The 23353-nt window shown below is 37.2% G+C and overlaps 1 protein-coding gene across 3 annotated transcripts in view; it reads right to left on the bottom strand.

Annotated features, from left to right (window-relative positions):
- Nucleotides 1–23353, bottom strand: part of LOC139685726 (cell adhesion molecule Dscam1-like) — a 561630-nt gene that overhangs the window by 133113 nt on the left and 405164 nt on the right. For all 3 annotated transcript variants that reach the window (XM_071582767.1, XM_071582766.1, XM_071582768.1), the window contains exons 7-10: nucleotides 21397–21541; nucleotides 19721–19872; nucleotides 11094–11204; nucleotides 6304–6465 (exon numbers count right to left, since the gene is read on the bottom strand). In XM_071582767.1, the coding sequence (XP_071438868.1) occupies nucleotides 6304–6465; nucleotides 11094–11204; nucleotides 19721–19872; nucleotides 21397–21541 (570 nt within the window). The remainder of the gene's footprint in view (nucleotides 1–6303; nucleotides 6466–11093; nucleotides 11205–19720; nucleotides 19873–21396; nucleotides 21542–23353) is intronic.

The raw sequence follows: 23353 nt of genomic DNA, 5'->3' as shown, positions 1-23353 counted from the left end.
GCTAGAACAATTTGAGAAAATTCTCCAGTAGATGGATAAATAGTCGTCTTTATTTTGGGGCAAAATTGAGACTGTTAAGACTATAATCTTCTGCCACCTAACCCCTGAAGCATGGCATGAAGCTAAGTGATTAGACTTCTACTTTTAATCACATTCATCAATGGGACGTATTGCGAATTTATTAGTAAGGAGAGACTGTTTGACGATTATGAGGTCATCAATCATGATATACATGAAATATATCTATCTTCCTCTATCTCATTACTGAATGCACTTTGAGTTGAGAATTGGGAGTGTTCAATTGCGTAAATATGTATAAATATGCAGCAATAGAAATCTGCGAAAAGAAACTCTTACAATTGTTCACCTACAGAGTAGGAAGCGTATTTATTACTCGTAGATTGATGGATCTAGTGAAAGAAGCACAAACCACGTTATCATCCGAAATATGCTAAAGTCAGAACGTTTGGAAGAACGGCAGAAAAGCATCACGGAAATTAGTGACCATCAAACGTATACTGGTGAAATACCGATTGAAAAATTTAAGATGCTTTATTTTTCCGTTTGTTTACACCTCATCTAGATTAGGAGTTGAGTTTTGGGATACTTCGCTGAAACCCTTCCAAATTGAGCATGTAAAAGAGTAAGGCATTCCTTTTGTGAAGGGATAATATGAACAAACAGTAAGAATTGTTTTCCCAAAGTAATACTTCGGTTGGCATGAATTGAAACCACAGATGCTAAACTGTATGCACGAATTAAACTGTTAAAATTTATAGATGACATAAGTTAAATACGGACACTGTAGATTAATTTTCGCGCTTAATTACTTGGTAGGCGAGACCAAAGTAATAACATTAGGGAAAATTAAAAACTATGCATAGTTTCACAATTACATTTATTCTGAAAGTTTTTTCCTGAATCAGTGATTAAGAAATTTCCAAAGAAGAGCCTGAAATAAATTTTAGGAACCTTGACTTGGGAGCTGAAATATTTAAGAAATCAATTTTCTTTGGGAAAATTTTAGACCCCGGCAATGGAAAATATAATTTTTGATATATTTAATTTCGCGTTCCCTATTAATCACCTTGGGACACAGTAGTCCAGGACTAGAGCTTTGGGATACTGACGATGGGGGCGCGGGTTTGATTCCCAGACAAATCCATCTGGTCACCCTCAGCTCCACCCAAGCTGTGTGATTTGTCAGGTGCCAGGTCTTCCTAGAAAACTAAAGCCGGCAAAAGGGAAGGATCTGATGAGTGAATTCCACACGCCGTTGGGTTTAGTGCTGGGTGAACCCTACCATCACTTAACCGACCTTTGGGTTGATTACTGTGCTTATGGTTTAATAATCACCATTCAACAATAACTCGAATGGTTGGTAGTCTAAAATTCGCGGCCAAACGCCTTCGTGGTAGCTTAAAATATAAATTGCGCTTGTAAACTTATGTATTTCGGAAAAACACTCTTAGCTTTCAAACGCTACCATACCATTATCAGAAAACTATTATTAATGTATGCGCAGTAATTGTGTTCTTGAGTATTATTTGACCTTTAACAAAGGGAGAAGAACCCTTTTTGATTTACTGTGACTGCTCGTCGCTTATCTCATTCACTATATTTTCTGATACTTCATTGCTATTGTGTATGAAATATACTGGGTGAAAAATATCACAAGATTCGGAGAAGGGCTGGCATAATATTTCAGGTGTTACTCAGGACAGTGAATTCCATTTGGTAACGTTATCTTGCCTTCGAGTGGAAGGTGAAATCTCAGAAAAGAATCAATGATACCCCAAAATTTGAATAAAAGTGAATAATTAACCTTCATAGAAAGACTTATGGATAATTTATACACTAAGTCATACCATTTACGTGACTCGGCAATATTCGGAAAACTTGTGGGAACAAAAGAATTTTTTTAGATAATTTGAATTATTTTTGTGTCACTTGATCGCAAAAAAGAAGCGCTGCTCTATTATATTTGTAATATTATTGTTATATGTTATTTTACCATACGATTCAGCAGTCATACGAAATGGTAAACGTGGAATCATTCCGAATAAAACCGGATGCGTAGACTACACATATAGTTCTTTTAACACGTTGAAGTAGAGTAATGATCCTTAATCACTAGATAAATATTGGATAAGTATTGGAGTAGAGCGAATTGCCTATTTAATGGGAGCATATGGATTTTGGGGACTGTCGCGACGGGAGTGCCGATTGAAATCACCTAAAATTCCCCCTTATATTGAGGGAATTTCAGGCTTCATCAGCTATATTGAAAGAAACCGTTTTCGATGCGTCGACTCTGTTGATTCTTTCATAAAGTTGATGATAACCTGCTCTTTCCAGGTAATGGGGTTGGAATCGCTCGATTTGGTGTTCACTCCCTTGAGTGATGGTGCATTGCCACGCATCGGCAGAAACTTACAATTAGGCCTTCCCATATAACATAAATCCAATCCTCGGTATAATTCCGAAGAATTCTCGTCCTAACCGTATTTTTTCTCTGAGTCAACTATTTGAAGATGGGAGAGGATTAAAAGTACTTTTATAATGCAGCACGATAACAAACGTTGCTTAGAAAAATATGAGTAGGGACAAAAAAGGCTTCTGCGTCAGTTAGGATTTTTATTCTTTTCATATTCACAACTAAAAAATTGCGCGTGAATATTATAATGAAACACATAAACGCGCATAAATTTGTAATACAGCGCCTTAAAAATCAAATTCACCGAATTAATCATAAAAAATATTTCTACCAGTTTCTAATCCCATAGTTATAAAAGGTAAATTTGTATGAAGGGAATTTATGTATGAGGGGATTGAGGGATAGTTTATCATGGCCCTAAATAAAATTGAGTTTTGTTTCTGGAAATTCGCTATTATTCTATATTCATGAACCTGCTATATCGGCCGAGAAAATCGTTTGATTAAATTATGAGCGACGGCTGCTTCAATTGCATGCAGCTCGATGTGACAGTGCTGACCTACATAGAATGCATAAGTAATGAATCTCATGGAGAGCCTGCAGCCAACCGATCGCCACACACTCACTATACACAAACACACATACATACTCACAAACACACACGCACAAATACACATACACGCACGCACACACAGCAAGATACTTCCGCGTAGTTAACCAAGTTACCACCGCAGTGCTCGTGGAAGTTCTCACTTAACTCACGTGTCGGGTCCTGACGCCCCGAGCCACTGCAACTTTCGCACAACCATAACTCTCCCCAATCCAAACCACTCAAAACTCCAACGCAATCTCTTCAATCCGTTGAAATCCTATTGCCCGGATCATTAACAGCCTTCTCTTACGTCCTTCTCATTTATTCTATTCCTCTCCAAATGTGACCCAAGGTCACCTCCAAACGCGTGAAATGGTTAAGGTCCGTTTAGATACAGATCCCTCCCTTTATCGGCCCTTTTCCTTCAGCACCCTGCTCCCATCCCCATTCCACCCACACCCATCACATGCTGGCTAACACCCTCCCTGTACACCATTCCCGGCAGCTTCAAATCATTGCATATTCATGAGGCGCTGGGGTCCCTCGCTTTTTTGGCCTTCTTAGCGAAGGAGCGCCGCCTCCCTGAATAATTGAGAGCCGTTGACGCCGAACGCGAGAGTAATACCGTGTCCTCTTAATTGAAGATTTTCGCAAAAGCTTCGTGTCGGCTTTCAAATTCCCCCTCACTTAGCGAAGCATTTTGACGGATTGCGGAGGTACTCTAATGGGTTAGTTCAGAAATTAGCTTAGAAAATTTTGGGGATAAACATAGCTGCCTGGCGTGGCCCTTGACATAGGAAGGCTCCTCAGAATAAATTACATTTATATCCTAACCAGGTTTCATCATTTCATATTTCGAGGACTGTTTAAGATCGTGGGCTTAAGTGGTGTGCCATGGGTATCATGCAAAGACTAACATTCGAATGAATTACTTATATGCTGGTTAAAGGGCTCCATGGAGATGGTGCTACTGCAAAGTGTATTTTCATGTACAAAGGACAAAAAATGAATTGAAAATTACTTAAAATACATATGCACCAATTTTTACACGGGAAGGAAGTTTTAAGACACCTGTCCGAAACGATTATAATTTTGACCTATCTTATTGGGAATGAGGTAACTTTTAATCGAAATCTTTTGGTTTAAACTATGATATTTTTGTTTGTTTTGATGCTGTGCTGATAAATTTTAAATATCTTTTATAGACTAATGCAATTCTTTGCTTAAAATAGTTTTAAACCAAAATATTTATTAACCAAGGTATTTAAATTAAATGGAGACATAGGATGGGCGGTAATCGTCTTTCGTCAATAGATTGTGGTTAAATCGCTGGGTCACTGGTTTGAGGCCTCGGTTTCAGGGTGATGCATCGTGGTACCCTGACACCAATCGTCAGATTGACTACCTAGTTTTGGGATATAAAACATACTTATATATATATATATATATATATATATATATATATATATATATATATATATATATATATATATATATATATATATATATATATACACACACACACGAGGGTCATCCGGAAAGTAGTACCCGTTCGTGAAATAAAGACACAAAAGTAAATATTAACAAACATAAAAAATTTTATTTGAAAGAGGATACTTTAAACTACTTCTCAACATAATCTCCAAGCAAATTAAGGCATTTGTCATAACGTGTGACAAGTTTCTGTATTCCTGCTGCATAGTCCTTCGCCGCCAGCTCATTGAGATACGCGAGGGACCCATCTTGCACAAATTTTTGCATAATGCAGATGGTGTTTAACAATTTCATGAACAATTGTTCGAGAAACATTGGGAAAATGCTCACAGATGTCATCAATTGTGACGCGCCGATCGTTCCTCACGAATTCGTCAACTGAGCTCACCAGTTGGTCTGTAATGACAGACGGTCTCCCCGAACGCTCATCGTCGTGTGTGTTCCCCCTCCCCATGTTGAAGTTGCGACACCACCGCCGAACAGACGACTCGTCCATTACATTGTCTCCATACACCTCCTTTAATTGGCGATGAATATCACATGGGCGAACGTTTCTTGCATTGAGGAATTTAATCACTGCCCTCACTTCACAACTGGCGGCGTTCTCAATTTTTTTAAACATTGTAAACAATCACAGAAACAACACAGGCAATGCTAGCGTCACGCAACTTGGCTCAGAGAAGGCAGACAAGCCACTGAAGCTATCTGACCTCGTCCAGCGGCTACTCGCGTCGTCAGCACTTCATGCGGCACGAACGGGTACTACTTTCCGGATGACCCTCGTGTGTGTATATATATATATGTATATATATAATGTATAACACTTAGCACTAGTGGACACAGACAAAAACACAGAAACACACAAAAAAAGAGACTCACTATTTTTCGAATTTTCGGTGGTCGTTGCCACCTTTATCAAGGAGGAGAGGGACATAAAGGTTCTGTCCCTCTCCTCCTTGATAAAGGTGGCAACGACCACCGAAAATTCGAAAAATAGTTTGTCTCTTTTTTTGTGTGTTTCTGTGTTTTTGTCTGTGTCCACTAGTGCTAAGTGTTATACATTATTATTCACGCCCGTGAGTCTTTCAAAAAGTGTTATATATGTATATATATATATATATATATATATATATATATATATATATATATATATATATATATATATATATATATATATAACTTAAAAAAAAGATATATAAACTTAAAAAAAACACTTTAATTCGAATGCATGATCGAATTGTCTATTATAGTAATGACTGATTGACGTACGTAAGTATATGTATAGTATATTGTGAACCCAATGAAGAATTAATATTTAAATTAAAAATATTCAGTACAATTAAGTAACTTTGAGAAAAAAATTACGTTAATAAAGAATGCACATTAGAATTGTTCTAAGGTCCACAAAACAGAGATTATTAAAACTGCACAGCCGCTTTTGTCGTTTGTAATCCTCATCCACATGTGCACTCCGTTTATGTTGACGCGTATTTTCCTGAGGTTACCACAGTCAACCAAAGCAATTGTATTGTACTAATTAATTACGTTCAGTGGAAATGAATAATATGTACTCTGGATTCCTCAGTAAGCACTTTTACTTAAAACTACTTTTAATTATTACGCCTGGCTCCTCTAAAAAAGTAATTCACAATTGAAATTTAGGTCAAATCTCGGTTCCTAAAAAGGTGCACTGTCATTTAATAATTGCACACCAAACTAAACAAATGGGACCAGTACTTTCCTGTTTATTCTTCTTGCAAATAAGGGTGAAATCACTTACCAGTCACTGTGATCTCCACGGTGCCCCGGTCCGAGTGCCCTTGCCTATTTTTCACTGTGCAAGAATATGTTCCTCGGTCGTCACGCTGTTGAACGTTCATGACAACAAGAGTACCATTGGGATGGACGGTCTGCCTATGGTTTACAGGAAGAATGCGTCCATCTGAAACAAATTGAACACTATCACAAAAGAAATACACCACCGTATTATCAGCGCAAGCTTTACCATATTCCGGAATCGTAAACACTTTACTCAAAGTATTGAACTAAATTTTCTTCCTGTATCTGGTTTGCCTTTCAAAGATAATTCCTAAGAGTATATAAATTTTAATTTTATTTTGGAAAAGCAAAATCTATGCACCATAATCTCTTGTCTGATCATTGATATAGATATTAATATATAATAAATATATAAAACTCATATTACATATTTAAATCTGATATGTTTTGTCTTTTGTTCTCAAAGGAAGTAGACATTGTATAATAAAATTAATTCAGCTTTAGTATTAAATTTAGTGACATTGTAGTTACAATCTGTCTGTAGTTCCTGATTTACATTGGCCCCATAGTTCAATTGCAACGGAGAAACATTTACCACCAGTTTGGAAAAATTAGCACATAAATAGTGTGCCTCTATTCTCATGGCATTTATCACTATTGCGGAGCGTTACCGTTTCTTAAAGTCTACAGAAACTATTCAAGTCCCTACTTAATCGCTCTAAGGCACTAAGGCATGTTTAAAATTGTGAAAGCTATTCTTGGAATGGAACGCCACCTTAAAGAAATGCACAAAGATAGCACAAGGTCCTGACCAAGTACCTGCTTACGTAGAACAAATGATGGCATCAGCAATAACTGCTTAATTAATCCTGAAATGATCACGTGGTACCCAAGGCCGAGAAAGTAGCCAATGTTTAAAAAAGGCGACAGGTAAATATGAGTAATTATGAAGACATTTCTATCATATCTATCTCACCATAAATCTAAGAACAAATAATTATAAGTTCAATCATGAAATAAATCGATTCTCAGAGTTCACTATCAAACAAACCTACATTGTTTCCATCACGGGCTGCCAGAACCAACTCGCACTTTTCGATTAATATATTATGGTACCGTGTGAAATAACGTTAAGGTCGATTCTGTATTTCTATATTTAAAAAGACATTCGACATAGTCCCTCATAGGAAGTTGCTCCAAAAGTTGGGAATTAACGGGATAGAGAAGTGTTTAATAGACTATAGTCATCCATTTTTAACAGTCCTCAAGCAAAGGGTTGTAAAAGATGGAGTTTCATTTGACACTGCAAGGGTCTCATCGGATGTCCCATAAGGAAGTTTTATCGGTCCGATTTGTTATTTCTAAGCATTATTGACATTAGCTCTCAGGTTTTCAGTAAAATTTGTCTATTAACGATGCAGTTATATGTATCGAAATGTCCAGTCATGAAGATAGGGAATCATTATACACTCTCCTAAATGCGATTCAAAAGTGAAGCGAGATAATGGGCTAGAACTAAAATTAAAGAACTTTTTCCGATGAATTTTTGAAGCAAAAACTCTAACAACACAGAAAACCATCATAAAAAATGTAAAATCGGAAAAAAAGTTGGTTGTTACGAGAACAAAGTAGATGTCATGGGGAAAACCTATTCATTAAAATTAAGGAATAGCATATACAATGATAGGATTCATAAAAACGAGACTTAAAAAATAAAATGAGAGGGCTAAAGAGCTTTGTTATATGGCGTTAGTTAGATCCCTTCTGGAATACGCTGCGAGTGCAAGAGACCCCGACAGGTAGGCTTAGTTTTGGAACTAGATCAAGTGCAACGCCGAGCAGCTTGTTTCGAGAAAATATGTGGAAAAATGCAGAAGTATCACGAAAATGTTATTAGACTCTAAATGGGAGCCAATGATACACTGTAGGTTGAAATATAGGATAAATTTTCTGCGTGAATTTGAGGGGAGCCACTAATCAAAGGATTTTAAAGTTATTACAGGCCCCAACTAAGTATGGTATATCAGATTCCATACGTAAGAACAGGGTGGTAGATACTTTAAGTTGAACGGATAAATTTGAAATAGACTATTTACCTCGTACGATTGGAGATAAAATTATACATAAACGCGGGTGCGAAGGGAATTCTTAGTGAAACGAATATGGTGTAAAGCATTGGCTGTGAATATGTAGGGTCACCCTAATGGCTGTGAATATGTAGGGGTACTCCTAGAGCCAACATTGAATATTTTAAGAAAAAATCCATGCCGATATTTCGGTCAAACCATTAAAAATAAAAATGAATGTACCTACGGTATTGGAGCAATGAAAATGGGATAGCCGAGACACTAAACTTACGGTCTCGGCTATCCCGTTTTCACAGGTGACTATTGACTGGAGTGGAAAATTTGACCCTGGTGAAGACAAGAATAACGAAGTACTACTCGTGATCAAGTGAATATGTTTAAGTGGGAAAACTGGGGGAGGTATTTAGGGATCGGGGGCACTTAATATTGGTAGTGTATATATTTTATCGATATCCCGTATGAATTTTGAATGCACCCATAGTTTTAATATTCTCCCGCCTGACATAAATATATACTGTTATTGAATATTTTTCATGTAAGTACATACTTTCGCGTGATTACTTTTTTCCAAGGAAATGATCGATCTGATGATTGGGTAGAGGTCTACTGAGTGTGATTGTGCATGGATGCCTGGTGACCTAACTACCCCCGCCGCAAGACCCTGCGGTGGCTTGCGGAGTATTATGTCGATGTACATACACGTAGATATGAATGTAACTTGCCATATCACTGATGCGGACTAAATATTTCCAAATTCAACGATAGAATTAATTTTTTACCACGAAAATCAAACCCGTTAAATATAATATGTCAAAATTTTTCTTTTTCCATTATTGACACTACAAGTCACATATTAATTCCTAAAATATAATCGAAAGTTCATGTACTTTTTCCGATTGAAGCACAGTAAAGTGATTTCACGAGCAAATGTTTCTGATATTAACGGTGAATTTTTTCATTCAAAGTGAACTCGATTACTTAAACTTTACCCGGTGATTTAAATTAAAAACACATTTGATCAACGGGGTTGGGTGTGCTGTTATGTAACGTCATTGCAAATATGAAGATTAATGTACATATTTCCCACTTCCGTGGAGTAATTTATATCAAAATTTTCAGTTCATAAAATTATTATACTCGTATGTATTAAGAATACAGAATATATGTTTTATTCATTTATACATTTATTGACTTGAATATTAATGCTTTTGTGAGCATCAGGTTGATGGAAGTATCAGCGACTGTGATTGGAGATTCCAAATTCACGCTATATAGAGGTAGATGCCTCTGGATTCACCATCCTTGGCATTTCACGAGCTCAAACATTTCGATTTGGAGGTTGTGCCGACGAAATTGTCTGAGTGAGAGCCTACCTGGCAGCTATGCGTGTTTCATCGTAAGGCGGTTAAACTCTTAACTTGACTCTTAAGTTCACTGTGTGTATCATATACGAGGGTTGTCTAATAAGTTTCCGGCCTCAAAAATGTAAGAAAAGTTCAGAAAAAATGTCTTGTATCTTTGCTAGGTCGAAAACCTTTCCGACCACCCATGTACATTGTGTTATTTCCGAGACCAAATGTCCGTTAAATTCCAATAATCTAAATTTAAAGTTTGTTTATTTAAAAGTATAATGTAATGTAATTCAAAATGTTATTTCAATTAAATCTAATTAAAATCTGTACTTTATTTATTTTAAATATACAGATTCTATGTACGTTTGTGGTAAAATGACCTCTAAATTATTGAATGTTACCTGAATTTGTAAAGCAGCCTGATGACCCCTCTGTCGTGTTCCAATTGCGTTTCTCTTATAAACATTTGCACTCTTTTCAAAATTATCTGAAGAATAAAGTTTAAGTCAAGTAAGCTACAAAAGAATTATAATGATTGATAAATTATTTATATGTTATGCTATATTTAAACTTAACAGGGTAAAGAGAGAAATAAGTAAAATAAATAAATAATTTAATACATAACTAAAAAATAAATATATGAATTAAATAAAAAGGAACAAAAACAAATAAATGAAAAAAATATTTTTACATGATAAGTAAAAATTTAAAAAACTAAAAAATTTTTTGCGGAGGAGCAATAATTTTTCGCGAAGAAATAAGGAAAGTCATGAAGCCCTAAGGCAACAGGTGGTCTACTTATGAACTGTTTCAAAATAAAATTCCCATATTCGTCCCACGACATGTTACTGAAGGCACACTTAGAGACTACCAAGTTGATGGGAAACTTATTTCTATCTAACACAGTTCCTCTGGCTATATCGGATTTGACCTGAATACATGAATTCATTTCATTTTAGATGTAACTTCTAAGATCAAGAAACGAGAACTCAAAGATGGTTATGAGAGCCTGTTTAAAATTAGCCATTATGTGCCTATAATAGCATTCCTAACGAAAACTTGATGTGTTTTTATCTTAATCTGCAGTTGTTGTACAATTTGTCCTTTCACGTAAAATCTGTGGGACTTTCTTGATGGGAGATAAGTTCGGCTAAGTTACATTTACAAGAGAATCGAATTGATTTACGAAACTTTCAATGCTATAGGTTTCATAATCCGCCTGTATGATTAAAATACTTCATCCAAATTAAGAACATTATTATTCTGGGTGATTTATTTTTAAGTCTTCAATTTAAGAGCAATACGGTATTGTACCGTGTCCAAGCGAGTCCCTCATTGCAGTTCCTCCTCACCTTTTTCCCAATTAATTCCAGCGATGGGAAAACCAGCTGCTGGACAGGTTACATAGAGTGGTTCTCCGGCAACGGCAGAAATTGGCGGCATTTTTCTCACCATTGGAAGTCCTAAAAAAAGTTGGAACAATATTTCATTCACATTTATTTTAAACATTTTAAATTATAACAGTTGCATTTATACTCTTTTTTATACAAATACATTTAAAAGGATATAAATACTTTTAATAGGAATAAAAAATGTAAAACTAATTACGATAGAAAATATGCCTCCTAAATTGGCTAATGATAGGGATTGAACGCCTAGGAATATGGTGATGAATATTAAATACACGTCAATTACAAATACATGATTTTAACATCATAGTTTACCACATCTTCAGGGCAACCCGCACCTGAGCAGTCTGAGACATGTACAGGTTGCGGATTAGCCTCCTTTCCCTCCAATCTGTTCCTATTTTCTTCAATATATTCATTAGTTTTTCCCAATTCAATCTATCAAATGCTTTTTCGAAATCTACGAAACAGGCAAATACCTCCTGGTTGTGTTCTATATTCCTCTCGATTAATAATCTCATTACTGCAATGGCATCACGCGTACCTCCTCCCTTCCTAAACCCAAACTGATCATCCCCTAAGTAATCATCTGCCCTACACTCTATCTTTTTGTTTATTATCCTGAGAACAACTTTAGCTGCGTGGGATATCAAACTTATCATCCTGCAGTCCTCACAAGATGTAGCCTTTACCTTTTTCGGAATAGGAACTAAAACTGATCTCACAAAGTCTTCCGGCCAAATTCCTGCCTCATAAATGGTGCCAATAAGTCCACTAAAACTTATTCTCCCACGTTTTCCTAAACATCCTAAATATTACACCGGAAACGTAACTATCTATACCACCTAATTTATTTTAGTACTCTTAAAGACTCTTCATTCTCACAACTAAACATGCCTGGTCCTCACCTATCTAAACATACAGGACTAATAACTTTGCCAAACACATTCCCTGTGGATTCTCTCCTTCTTACTTGAATCTTGCGTGGTTTAATTAGTAATATTCCTGCCTTTTTTTAAAGAAGTCCGGATGTTACGTTCTTACTACCCAAGAGATCGTTTACCAACTGTAAAGCGCAACCTCCTATAATTATTGTAAAACCAAGCGCTTTTGTAAGGATTTTAATTCTAATAATTCTACATTGGTATACCTAATTTATAGTGCAATTTTACTTATTTTGTCACAGTAATGTGTGGTGTGTGAATCGTACACATTTTAAGTTCGAAAGAACTAGTCTTTGTATCTATTTGATCAAGGATCGATCTCCCTTATCTTATCTTTGCGGTTTCATCTACCTAAACAGTGTGGGGTCATATTAATTGCTTTAGTATTATTATTAAAACCGTTTGTTCTGAACCGTTCTAAAAGTCTAAGTCCCGCTTGTTCTCTTCGCATCTCAAGTGGCTCCCAGCCTTATTCTCTTAAAAGGTCTATCACACTTGTCTTCTTAATGCAACAACTTTTTACGAATCTGGCGGATTTCTTTTGGACTCAATTTAATTCTTTTTGCAAAACTTTCCCCATGAATCCCAAAAACTTGCGGCCTATTCCAAATGAAGCCTAGTGAGAGCGAAATGACACCTCTCCTTTATTTTCTCATTGCATTTCCCAACCACCCGTTTTATCAAGCCGAATCGCTTTAAAGAGAATCCGCATATTGTCCTGATATGTTCTCTCCATGAAAGACGTGGTGCTCGAACTACCCCCAAACATTTAACTTGACCTGCCGTATTTAGCACTTAACCCTCTAATTCATAATATATTTCCTCCTCGCCACTTCCGTGGTCCCAAAATTACAAAACTGAGCATTTGACTATGTGCAGGACTTTTTCGAAGGTTTTCCTGCAAACCAGAAATACTGCATCAACTAGTGTGTGTTGTTCTCCCGATCTAAGTATATCGTGAATCTATAGACCCATTGTTTTTCGCAAGTATGCTCTTTCTAAATCCGATCTGGTTGTGGCATAGCATCTTCTTACGATAGAGATATCTCATAATCTTACTGAAAATAATATGTTCTAATATGCTACAAAAGATAGATGCTAAATATATGGGTTGGTAATTGGTTGGTTTTCTTCCATCGCCGCCTTTATGCATGAGAGTTATGTGGACTAATTTCCAGTCGCGAGGCGCTGAGCCTACTTCTTTCGACTTAAGAAATTTACTGTTTAAATCGGGGCAATATCTTCAGCTGATTCCTTCAATGTTTTAGAAGGTATTTCTTCTAGACCTAGTGCTTTGCTGGATATTATACAACGGAGTTGATTCCTTCCGTAGTCACCATTATGTCGCTCATGTGATCCCCGTGTGGTTGTAAAAGCTCGTTTGATGTATTTTTATCTTGATTTAAGACGATATAGAAATACCTGTTCAAATTATTTCCCTTTTTCACGCTGTATGCAATAGGTTTACCATTTTTAATCTTCAATGAATGCATAGTTGGACGTTTACCATCTATTCCTCTAACATAGGACCAAAATGCCTGGATTTTCTTCAAGGTGTTCGCAATCAATTTTATATTTGAAGGATAGTAGGGCTTTGCGCTTGATACTTTTCATTTTACCTCGACATTCTTCTTACTTCTGTTTGGTTGCATTCATATAAAGTATTTCCAAGTGTTATCTGTTTTGGTTGCATGGTTTTTCTCTTGTATTCTGGTATTTCTCATTTTTAATATGCCCGTAGTCCTTTAACATTTGGCATGTTGAATAAGTATATTATACGCTTTTATTTCTTGATTTTCATGGACTGAGTTTTAAATTCAAGAATAGTTTTATGGCCACTGATACCATCCATAATCTCTATTTTAGTTATGAGACCTGGCGTGGAAGTCGCGAAGATCTGATGTTTGCTGTGACCCCCTTTTGATGGTTTAAATTTTTTTCAAAAGAGTGTTATGCCAATATATGGATGAGTTCTTGGCATGATTTCCTGTTTTTGGCCGCATTTCGTTAACAGTACAAGTAGCAATCGATTGACGGTAGATTGATATCACCAGCAATAATAGTCATACTTTTGCAATGCTTGTTGTTGAAAGTGAATATGTTATCATCGAGCTTGTGGAGAACATCTGTATTGGAGTCCGGGCGTCTGTATAGTGAGCTGTGGCTTCTGTCGCCGTAGTCCTTTCTGATCAAACAAACGCTTTCTTATTTCATTTTCGTCTTATCCATATCGTTGGCTACTGAGTAGTGAATTTACAGCAATTAATACTTCCCCACTCAATCTATTATGCCTATCTCTTCGGTAAATCGTGAAAACATTTAGAAAAACCTCGCTGTTTGCTAAATATTTTGTGAGCCAACTCTCCATTCCAAATACTAGGTCTGCTTTTCTCCCAAAAAAAATATGTTCAATATCCAATATGTTGTTTCTAAAGCTACAGGAATTAAATCTCATAATTTGTATTCAGCCAATCACCTTTTGTTTTAGGGTTTTCTTTATTCTCACAAACCTTTCTGCGAGAATTCATTTTTGGGACAATCTCTAGTTCTTTTTTTATTCATTGACATGACTATCTTTACTGTTTTTTGAGACATCAATTTTATTGAGTCTGCTTGGGTTTTATTGCGTTCTAACTTAATGTTTATTGTTTCTTTTATTTTTCTTTTATTTGGGATCTTATATTAATAGCCTAATCTGAAGTGGCAAAAAGCGTTGGATCTGACTTTATTTGCTTCAACATATGGCCTGCGCTCTTGCCTACCCACTATGCTAAATCCTCTAAACGTGTTCCTGTAACCTACATGCTGCCAATTCCTATCCTTAGGCAGTACAATGGACCCCGGTGCAATTAGGAAATACCCGACACGATGAGAGATCAGGTCTCAGATCAACGAAGTCCGCTCCAATTTTCCGACAAGATCCCAGCAATCTTGCTACAAACCCTCTATTCAAATCCAAGGGGATCGAGATGGTGCGGGGGCTAACGTACTGGCTTCCCACCCTGAGGGCGCGGGTTCAAATCCCGGCGGTGTTGAATATTTTTCAGAGGTATCTCGATCCCTACTTGAGGTGCTTTGTGGAGGGCACTTTGAGTGAGTACGGCGTCCGTCGGATGGGACGTTAAGCTGCGGACCCCTTGGCGCCTTTCGTAAAGAGTAGGCTAATGCCGACGCCGGGTTTCTCTCCACCCTTCATCCTTTCCTGTCCATCCCCTATGGCGCAAATGACCTTAGCTGTCGGTCGCCTCCCCTAAAAACTACTACTACTACTTCAAATCCAAACGAGACTTAGGCGGTCAATGCGCGGCAAAATTCTGCAAGTAATTAAATTTTTTTGGACCTTATTAACTCCACCTTGACTCGTTCCGTCTCTGAGTTCATTTGTTTAAACGGGTGCAAGTTCTCTTCAGGTGTACGTTCCATGGCGTCGTTTTCCAAAGGGGAAATTGGACACCCTGGAACTTGGAACTGGAGCACATGTTCAATAATAATTTGAAATTCAATAATAGAACAGGTATTCTCCTGAGTGAATTACAAATATATCTCCCTTAGATTGGGAAGTAATACTAGGTAATTGCTAATTACTATGGCACCCTTTATGGCGCATAAGCTTTGGGGTTACATACAGTAACGGCAGTGTTAAAATATGCATATATTAGCTGGTTTTTATGAAAGATATCACCCTTACATATACTAGGTAAAACAAGAACTGTACAATTATAAGTCTGCAAAGTATTACAATTTGTTTTCCTGCTATTTTTAAAATTCATCCTCCATCATAATGTTAGAGCTTTTCAGTGAAGTAATGTTCCAAAAAATTTCAACTGAAATATTATTATTATTATTAGGTAATCTACTGGTTAAGGTAGGTTTTTGGATGGACACAGAAGCTAAATAAATATTTTGTGACTTCTAACAAAACACAAAATCCAGTATCCTACTGTACATCAGGTCCCTCTTCATCTCTGAATACTTTCTTCCTCCATTCATCCCGTCCAACATCCTTATCCTGTTCCTTCCCTTTACTCGTTTGCCTAATATTCTCCCCTCTATTACAGTCTTCAACATCCCACTGCCGGTCAATACTCCCTTCATCCACTTTTCCTGCCTCCATATGATTTCTCCATTTCACCTTCTCCATTCTTCTCCACACCCACATTTCAAAAGCCTCCAGTCTACGTCTATCCTACTGCTTCAATGACCACGTTTCCACGCTGTATATAGCTACGCTCCATACCAAAGTTTTTACAAGTCTTTTCTTAAGATCCGTACTCAACGTCTCTGTCATCAACTCCTCCCTCCTTGTGAAAGCCTCTTCGCCTAGCGCAATTCTTCTCCTTGCGTCCCTACTACTTTGACCGTATTGGTCCAAAACACTACAGAGATATGTCAACTGTTCTGCCTGCTCTGGTTTTTGCTCTCCTATTTTCATGTGTAGCTTAGCCTTTTTCTTTCTAGGAAATCGCATAACCTTTGTATTATTAATATTGATTCTCATCCCATACCTGTCGCACTGAATTTCCAATTCACTCAGCAATGCTTGCAACCCCTTGGCTGACTGGCAAGCTAAAGCTTGGTCATCAGCGAACCTAACTGATTTTACGAATTCCCAGCCCACTTTCATTCCTATTTGCAGTTCTCCCCATGCCTCTTTGATCATTTCATCTACATACAGGTTGAAAAGCTATGGTGATAATGGGCAACCCTGCCTGACACCTCTTCCTAACACTGCTCATCCGCACTCCCCGTTCCCCGCCCGCACTTGAGCAGTATGAGACATTGGTTGCGGATTAGCCTCCTTTCCCTAAAATCTATTCCTATTTTCTGCAATATACTCATTAGTTTTTCCCAATAAACTCTTTCAAACGCTTTTTCGAAATCTACGAAACAAGCAAATACCTCCTGGTTGTATTCTATATTCCTCTCGATTAATAATATCGTTACTCCAATGGCATCACGCGTACCTCTCCCCTTCCTAAATCCAAACTGATCATCCCCTATGTAATCATTTGCCCTACTATCTATCTTTTGTTTATGATCCTGAGAACAACCTTAGCTGCGTGGGATATCAAACTTATCGTCCTGTAGTCCTCACATTATGTAGCCTTTACCTTTTTCGGAATAGGAACTAAAACTGATCTCACAAAGCCTTCCGGCCAGATTCCTTCCTCATACATGCTACGAATCAGCCCATATAACCTCTTCCTCCCACATTTTCCAAACCAATTCAGTAGTTTTCCAGGAATGTTAGCCAACCTCAGAGCCTTATTTAGCTTCATCTCTCTTAATGCCCTTTCTATCTCATGGCCGAGTATGCCTGGACTTAAGCTATCTTCCTCTAAGTGATGTTCCTTTTCTGTGCCTAACTTTTTTGGTCTAAGTTCTTTACTATACAGTTCTTCAATATATTCCTTCCATCTCTCCTAGATCTTTCCTGTGTCAACTATTATCTTACCCGCCTTATCTATAGCTGTTAGCATAGATCTTCCTTTCTTACTTCCCGATAAAGATTTAACTTTGCTGTACAGCAAACCAATTGCACCCTTCCTCTGCGCACCTTCAGTATCCTCATACTGTGTATTGTACATTGCTTCTTTTGCTTTATTTGTTGCCCGCCTCAATTTATTGTTCAACTCTTTGTACTTAATTTTGAGTAACTATGTGTTTACATTCTTCCATTTACTCCTCTTATCCATCTGTTTAATCATCTCAGCCATGATCCATGGTTTCCGAGTCCTTTTCGCGTTAAGGGTTCCAAAAGTGTCTTAAGCTGCTTTCGATAACCTTTTCTTGATACTTTCCCATTTTTCTTCGATAGTACTTAGCTCTTTATCATCCTCCACTATTTCCTATACAGCCTGTTGGTTCTCCTTCCTTTTCAATCCATTTAATGCTTCTACCTTCCATTTTCTAACCCGCCGCCCCTTCCTTATCTTTTTGAAGCGGACGCCACATTTCATAACAATGAAAATGCGGTCAGAGTCCGCATCCGCTCCCGGGAAGCTGTGGGAACTTATCACACTGTTCTCAAACCTGTGTCTAACCAGAATATAATCTAACTGATACCTCCCTTCCTATATATATATATATATATATATATATATATATATATATATATATATATATATATATATATATATATATTTATTTATTTATTTATTTATTTACTTATATATAAAGAGAGAGGGAGAGAAGGGAGTTATAAGAAAAGAGTTCATGCGATATATTACTCCTGGAAAAACTGGTGAGTATAGTGATTATTTTATTTTGGATTTTATTTTGGAAATACGCTTTTTTCTAAGGCATTGAGCAATTTTACTTATTTCACTCATTGTGACCTCCCCGATCATAACCTCTCGGATTTTACAGGATATTGCCTATCCGAATGCACGCCCTGCTTAAAAAAAGTTTAACCAACGCCCGTTTGATAATGTTAGTGATCTTGTGAGGATCCCACGGTTTTAATTGCAGTAACATTTTTCTATTTGTACAAACTGGTCGCGTAATAAATGGGATTTACAGCAACTAGCTTAATCTTTACCCTACTTCGATAAATGACCTTGACCATATGTTTTTTGAATAAAATGATTGATTTTAATATTTCCCCATATATCAATATGAAAATGTGTACATTTTTTTGAGGATCCTTGCACTCTTTTGTATGTAGGGCATTTACCATTTATAAACGAGAACCTGACATTTGATGAGGCTGTCGACGAAAAAGATATACAAAAATAGTGTAAATTTAGCAAGGATTTGATGTTTTTTTCATTTTTGATTTAGTTACATACATCGCTTCAGATAAATGTTGCTATCACACAAAATGTGTCGTTCCGGTCGAATGTGGCCGGCACCCTGAGGCGCGCGAGGTGAGGTCGTGCATTGCGGCATCCGATGCGTACGTTCAAAGGGCAAAAAACTCGCTAGCGGAAAGTATGAGATAATATTGCCACAGGTATCATAGTATATGCATTTCAAGAAGGAGCCCTATATTTTACATATTTCCCTGTTTGTTTTTCAGGTGATCCGGGTTAATTGGATATTGTTAAAAGGTATTCATTTTAGTCTATTTAAATTATTTAATCATTTAAGCCATTTTATGCTTGAATTTATTGTTTTCTAGATTATGTTAATAGTTAAATCTTGAAACCGATTTACTTATTTAAAAGTGTTCTCCTACATTAAATTAGTGATGCATTTAGAAATTTAATAACATTTTTAATCATTTCCCTTAAAAATTATCTCAGTCGGTTACGGTTGCATTATGAAATAGTCAATTCATTTCGTACCCTTTTTCCTGAAAACATGTTTTTGCACACTAAAACGGAGATAATTGCGTTTACTCTACACTGTGTACTATTCATTATCATGTGATCTCTAGCTTCACCTATCAAATTCATTAATTTATTAATACTATGATTTTTATAAGCTCATCACACAAAAATATGAACTCGCATATTTTCCGTTACTAATGAGATTCGCCTTTAGGATGGGATTTTTTTCATAAATATTTGTCATGCACAAAATATTGTATCCCAATTTATTTATAGCTAACACATTATTAAAAACTATACCTTAATTAATAATTTTTCACCAAAACATTTGTTCATTATATTATCGACTTACCGTAAACGTGCAGTGGAGCAGTATGGAAAGTGATGCCAACCCTGTTGATAGCAGCGCATGCATAGTTTCCTCCGTCTTCGACGGATACCTTGGAAATATTAACATGGCTGATCACGTCACCAGACACCGTAGCGTATTGTCCTATCATGAACCTAGCAAAGAACGACAAAATGATGCATAAGTTCACATTTTTAAAGAATATAATTAATTAAATCATTTAAATTTACCTTAAATTAAAATATATTTATTCATGCTGGGAATTCATGGGGAAAGAAAGGCAAATTTATTACTTGAAAAGTTATATAAAAGTGACTGCACACTGTTCCACCCTTTAAACAATATTATAATGCTTAATGCTGAGCTCTTTAGTATTTACATAAACGCAAATAAAATACGTACAAATAATAACATAAATACGTACAAAACTATCCCTATTGCCGTCAGCAAAGCTCTTGAGGAAATCAGAACGTGCAAGTTCTTCCAACACGTTAAGGTTATTGTCCATAGTGAGTGTCTGAACGAAAATTATACTGAAATTGGTAAATTGGTTGCATAAACACCCCGCATCTTTCATTGTAATTTCCGTTTCTTCGATAGCTCAAGAAGTAAGAGCAATAATTATCATTCTGAAAGAGTACTTTTCCGATTTTTTTGAAAATTGGAGGAGACGATTGTATTGTGTGTGAAGTTCCAAGGGAACCAATGCCAGTACCAAAAGTCATTCCTACGAAACGAACCTTTACTAAGGCCGAAGTAAGACCGAATGAAAGATTTTCGCAAAAGAGTCGCAAGACTATTTTTCGAAGGGAGTCTATACGAAGAAAGAAAAAGGTCAACCCAGTATTCCCTCTATTTTGGCAGCTCAAACTAAGACGTCGTAGGGTAAGCATGGAAGAAATAAAACTTAAGAAAAATCGTTTGGAGTCTTGTGATTTAGTTTTATTTTTACCATATTTATAGAGCCTTTAACTATTTTACATTAGTTTCCGATAACTCCGCCAAGGTACGTTCTTTACATTTTTGAGTAACATTACTTCTGAACTTTTGATCTTGGAGGATTGGTTTTTAAAAAACCCTGGAAATCTATTGCACAACTTGATTAAAATAATTTCAAGATATTTTCCGACAGGTACTGATTTTTTTCAAAATCCTATTATTTCATGTTTTTGCATTCTGAACTTGAAAACAGTCTCATTTAATCGTTTGAGCTGCTTAGCGAAAAATATCATAATTAATTTATTTGAGCGATTTATTTTTACAACAAAATCGATTAACATACCTTGGACTTGAACGTGGATTTTGAATGAAATATAGTGTTCGTGATGCCAGACGAATCGTTTTCTAAAATTATAGATAGATTTCGGTGGTTATACCAAATGGAAATACGTTATAGTGGTGTTAATTTCGTGGGGCTAAAAATTAAGGGAAAAAAATCCACGCTCCATTATAAGCCTCAAGTGCCGGATAAGTTTCGTTTTGCATCGTATTCCCGGAATTACGTCCCATTCTACGAAATACGGGGTCCCTAAGTAGATACTCTATTGCAATGAAACCGTGAGGAGATGCTTTTTAGCCCCTTAGCTCACTTCATGGTGGTGCGTCACGGAGGAAGGCGAGCGAAATGAGCAGGCGGGGGAGAGGGGCTAATAGAATTGGTGGCGAGAGATTCGTATTACCTTTCGTTCTGAGGAAGTGGGAATCCATCCAAGGTCCACTGAATCTGCGGCGTGGGCTGTCCCGTGGCGATACATTTCAGCGAGACGTCAGGCCCTGGTTGAAGGGTCTGCTGGATGAATTTGTACAGGAGCTGAGGCTTTGAGGCTGCGTGAAAAGAGAGAGTGAGAGAGACAGAGGTAGGGTGAGTGTGAGGCAGAGAGCGTTGGAATCAGCAGGTGGTCATCAGCGGAGAAAAGGTCGGAGGTGGGTGGGCCCTTGGAATGCCTCCAGTTGCAATCAGGGGTGAGCTCGGGGGGCTTTTTGAAGGGTGCGGCGAGGAGGTTAGTTGAAGGAAGAGATGTGGGGTGGTATGGTTTGAGTCCGGTTGGAGAGGTAATGGGTGTGGGGGTGGGAGAGTTGAGGCGGATGCGGTCGACTTGGGTATCCATGCTGAATGGGATTAGGGCCTTTTGAGCATGGAGGGTGTTAAGAGCACCGCGGCGATAGGGGGATGGGAATTTCCTCTCGGAAATGGGATTTCCTCCAGATTTAATTTCATTGGCATTCTCAGTGGAAACGTCTTTGTCTCTGCGCGCTTGTTTTTCCCGTGAAAAACTTAATACGCGTGTAGATAATGTGGCTCACATATTCAAATATTCGCTCTTAAAGTTCCCCACTCCAACACTTAATCACGAAATTCGACTTGAATGAGTACTCATCCTCTAATCCTAACTTTTACGAAGGGTTTAGTTGCATGGGTTTCATGAATATTAGAGGCATTAAAAAGACGCCCTGCGTGGTTTCATACCTATTCAAAAAATGAATTTTGATTAACTTCATACCAACATTTTTGATAATAAAAATTTTGGAGATAATCTTTTGTATTTTGAAGAATATTTTCCTTATTTGAAGTCATCATGGATGGTGGAAACTATGCACTCAATACAGAAGACTATCAGTGTATTGATAGTTGAATATTAATTATGCATACACAGAAATTAGAAAATTCTTAAACTGCAGTCGAAAAAATCCATTATTCTTTTGAGAAGGTAGAAAACATGCAAAATTACGGAACTTGAATTTATGTAATTGCTCATGGAGCAAACATAAGTAGTTCAAAATTTATTCTTTATATAGCTCCAAATTATAAGTAAAACTTGGGTTACTAAAAATTATACGAAGGATCTCAGGTTTTCCCGGCGTATGGTATTCAAGAAGTTCTCTCGGGTTTCCCACCGGGTCAGGTTGCAGTACACCGACGTTTCGAAGGCTGACTCTGCCATCGTCTTCAGAGTGAAGTTCAGAGCATAAAAAAGGCCTGGTATTTATACTCTCCGAAAAGGCTCAGGTGTGCCCTGATTGGTCGGAAGCGTTAGCGTGCTCCGCTACGGCCAATCGGGTGCGTTCCCGTGCATTTTTTATTTTCTTTAGCACTGGCTTCCAAATCAGTAACACTTGGATGCCAGTGCTGAAGAAAATGAAAAATGCACGGGAACGCACCCGATTGGCCGTAGCGGAGCACACTAACGCTTCCGACCAATCAGGGCACACCTGAGTCTTGGCGGAGAGTATAAATACCAGGCCTTTTTTATGCTCTGAACGCCGAAGAGGAGTTAAATCCTAAAAAGGGGTTTCCGTATTGTTGTTGTTATGTTTCAACTATATATTTTATATTCAATCTTGTACTCTGTTCTTTACGGAAATAAAAACCTTTAAAAAGTAAAAAAAAGTATGCTCTGAACTTCACCCTGAAGACGATGGCAGAGTCAGCCTTCGAAACGTCGGTGTACTGCAACCTGACCCGGTGGGAAACCCGAGAGAACTTCTTGAATAAAAATTATATGTTTTCAGGAAATAATATATCTTCTAAAATGGTCTCTCCTACATGCTGTGCTTTAGGAGGAAATGACTTTTGAAGAGTAAGATTAAAAAAATAATTTTTCCTACATATTGGGTTATATAAGATGGTTAAATATT

Source organism: Hetaerina americana, unplaced genomic scaffold, assembly GCF_022747635.1.
Source record: "Hetaerina americana unplaced genomic scaffold, ioHetAmer1.1.p SCAF_12, whole genome shotgun sequence".
Classification (NCBI taxonomy): Eukaryota; Metazoa; Arthropoda; class Insecta; order Odonata; family Calopterygidae; genus Hetaerina; species Hetaerina americana.
The sequence above is the reverse complement of the archived record's forward strand: the minus strand, read 5'-3'. Positions and strand labels throughout refer to the sequence as shown.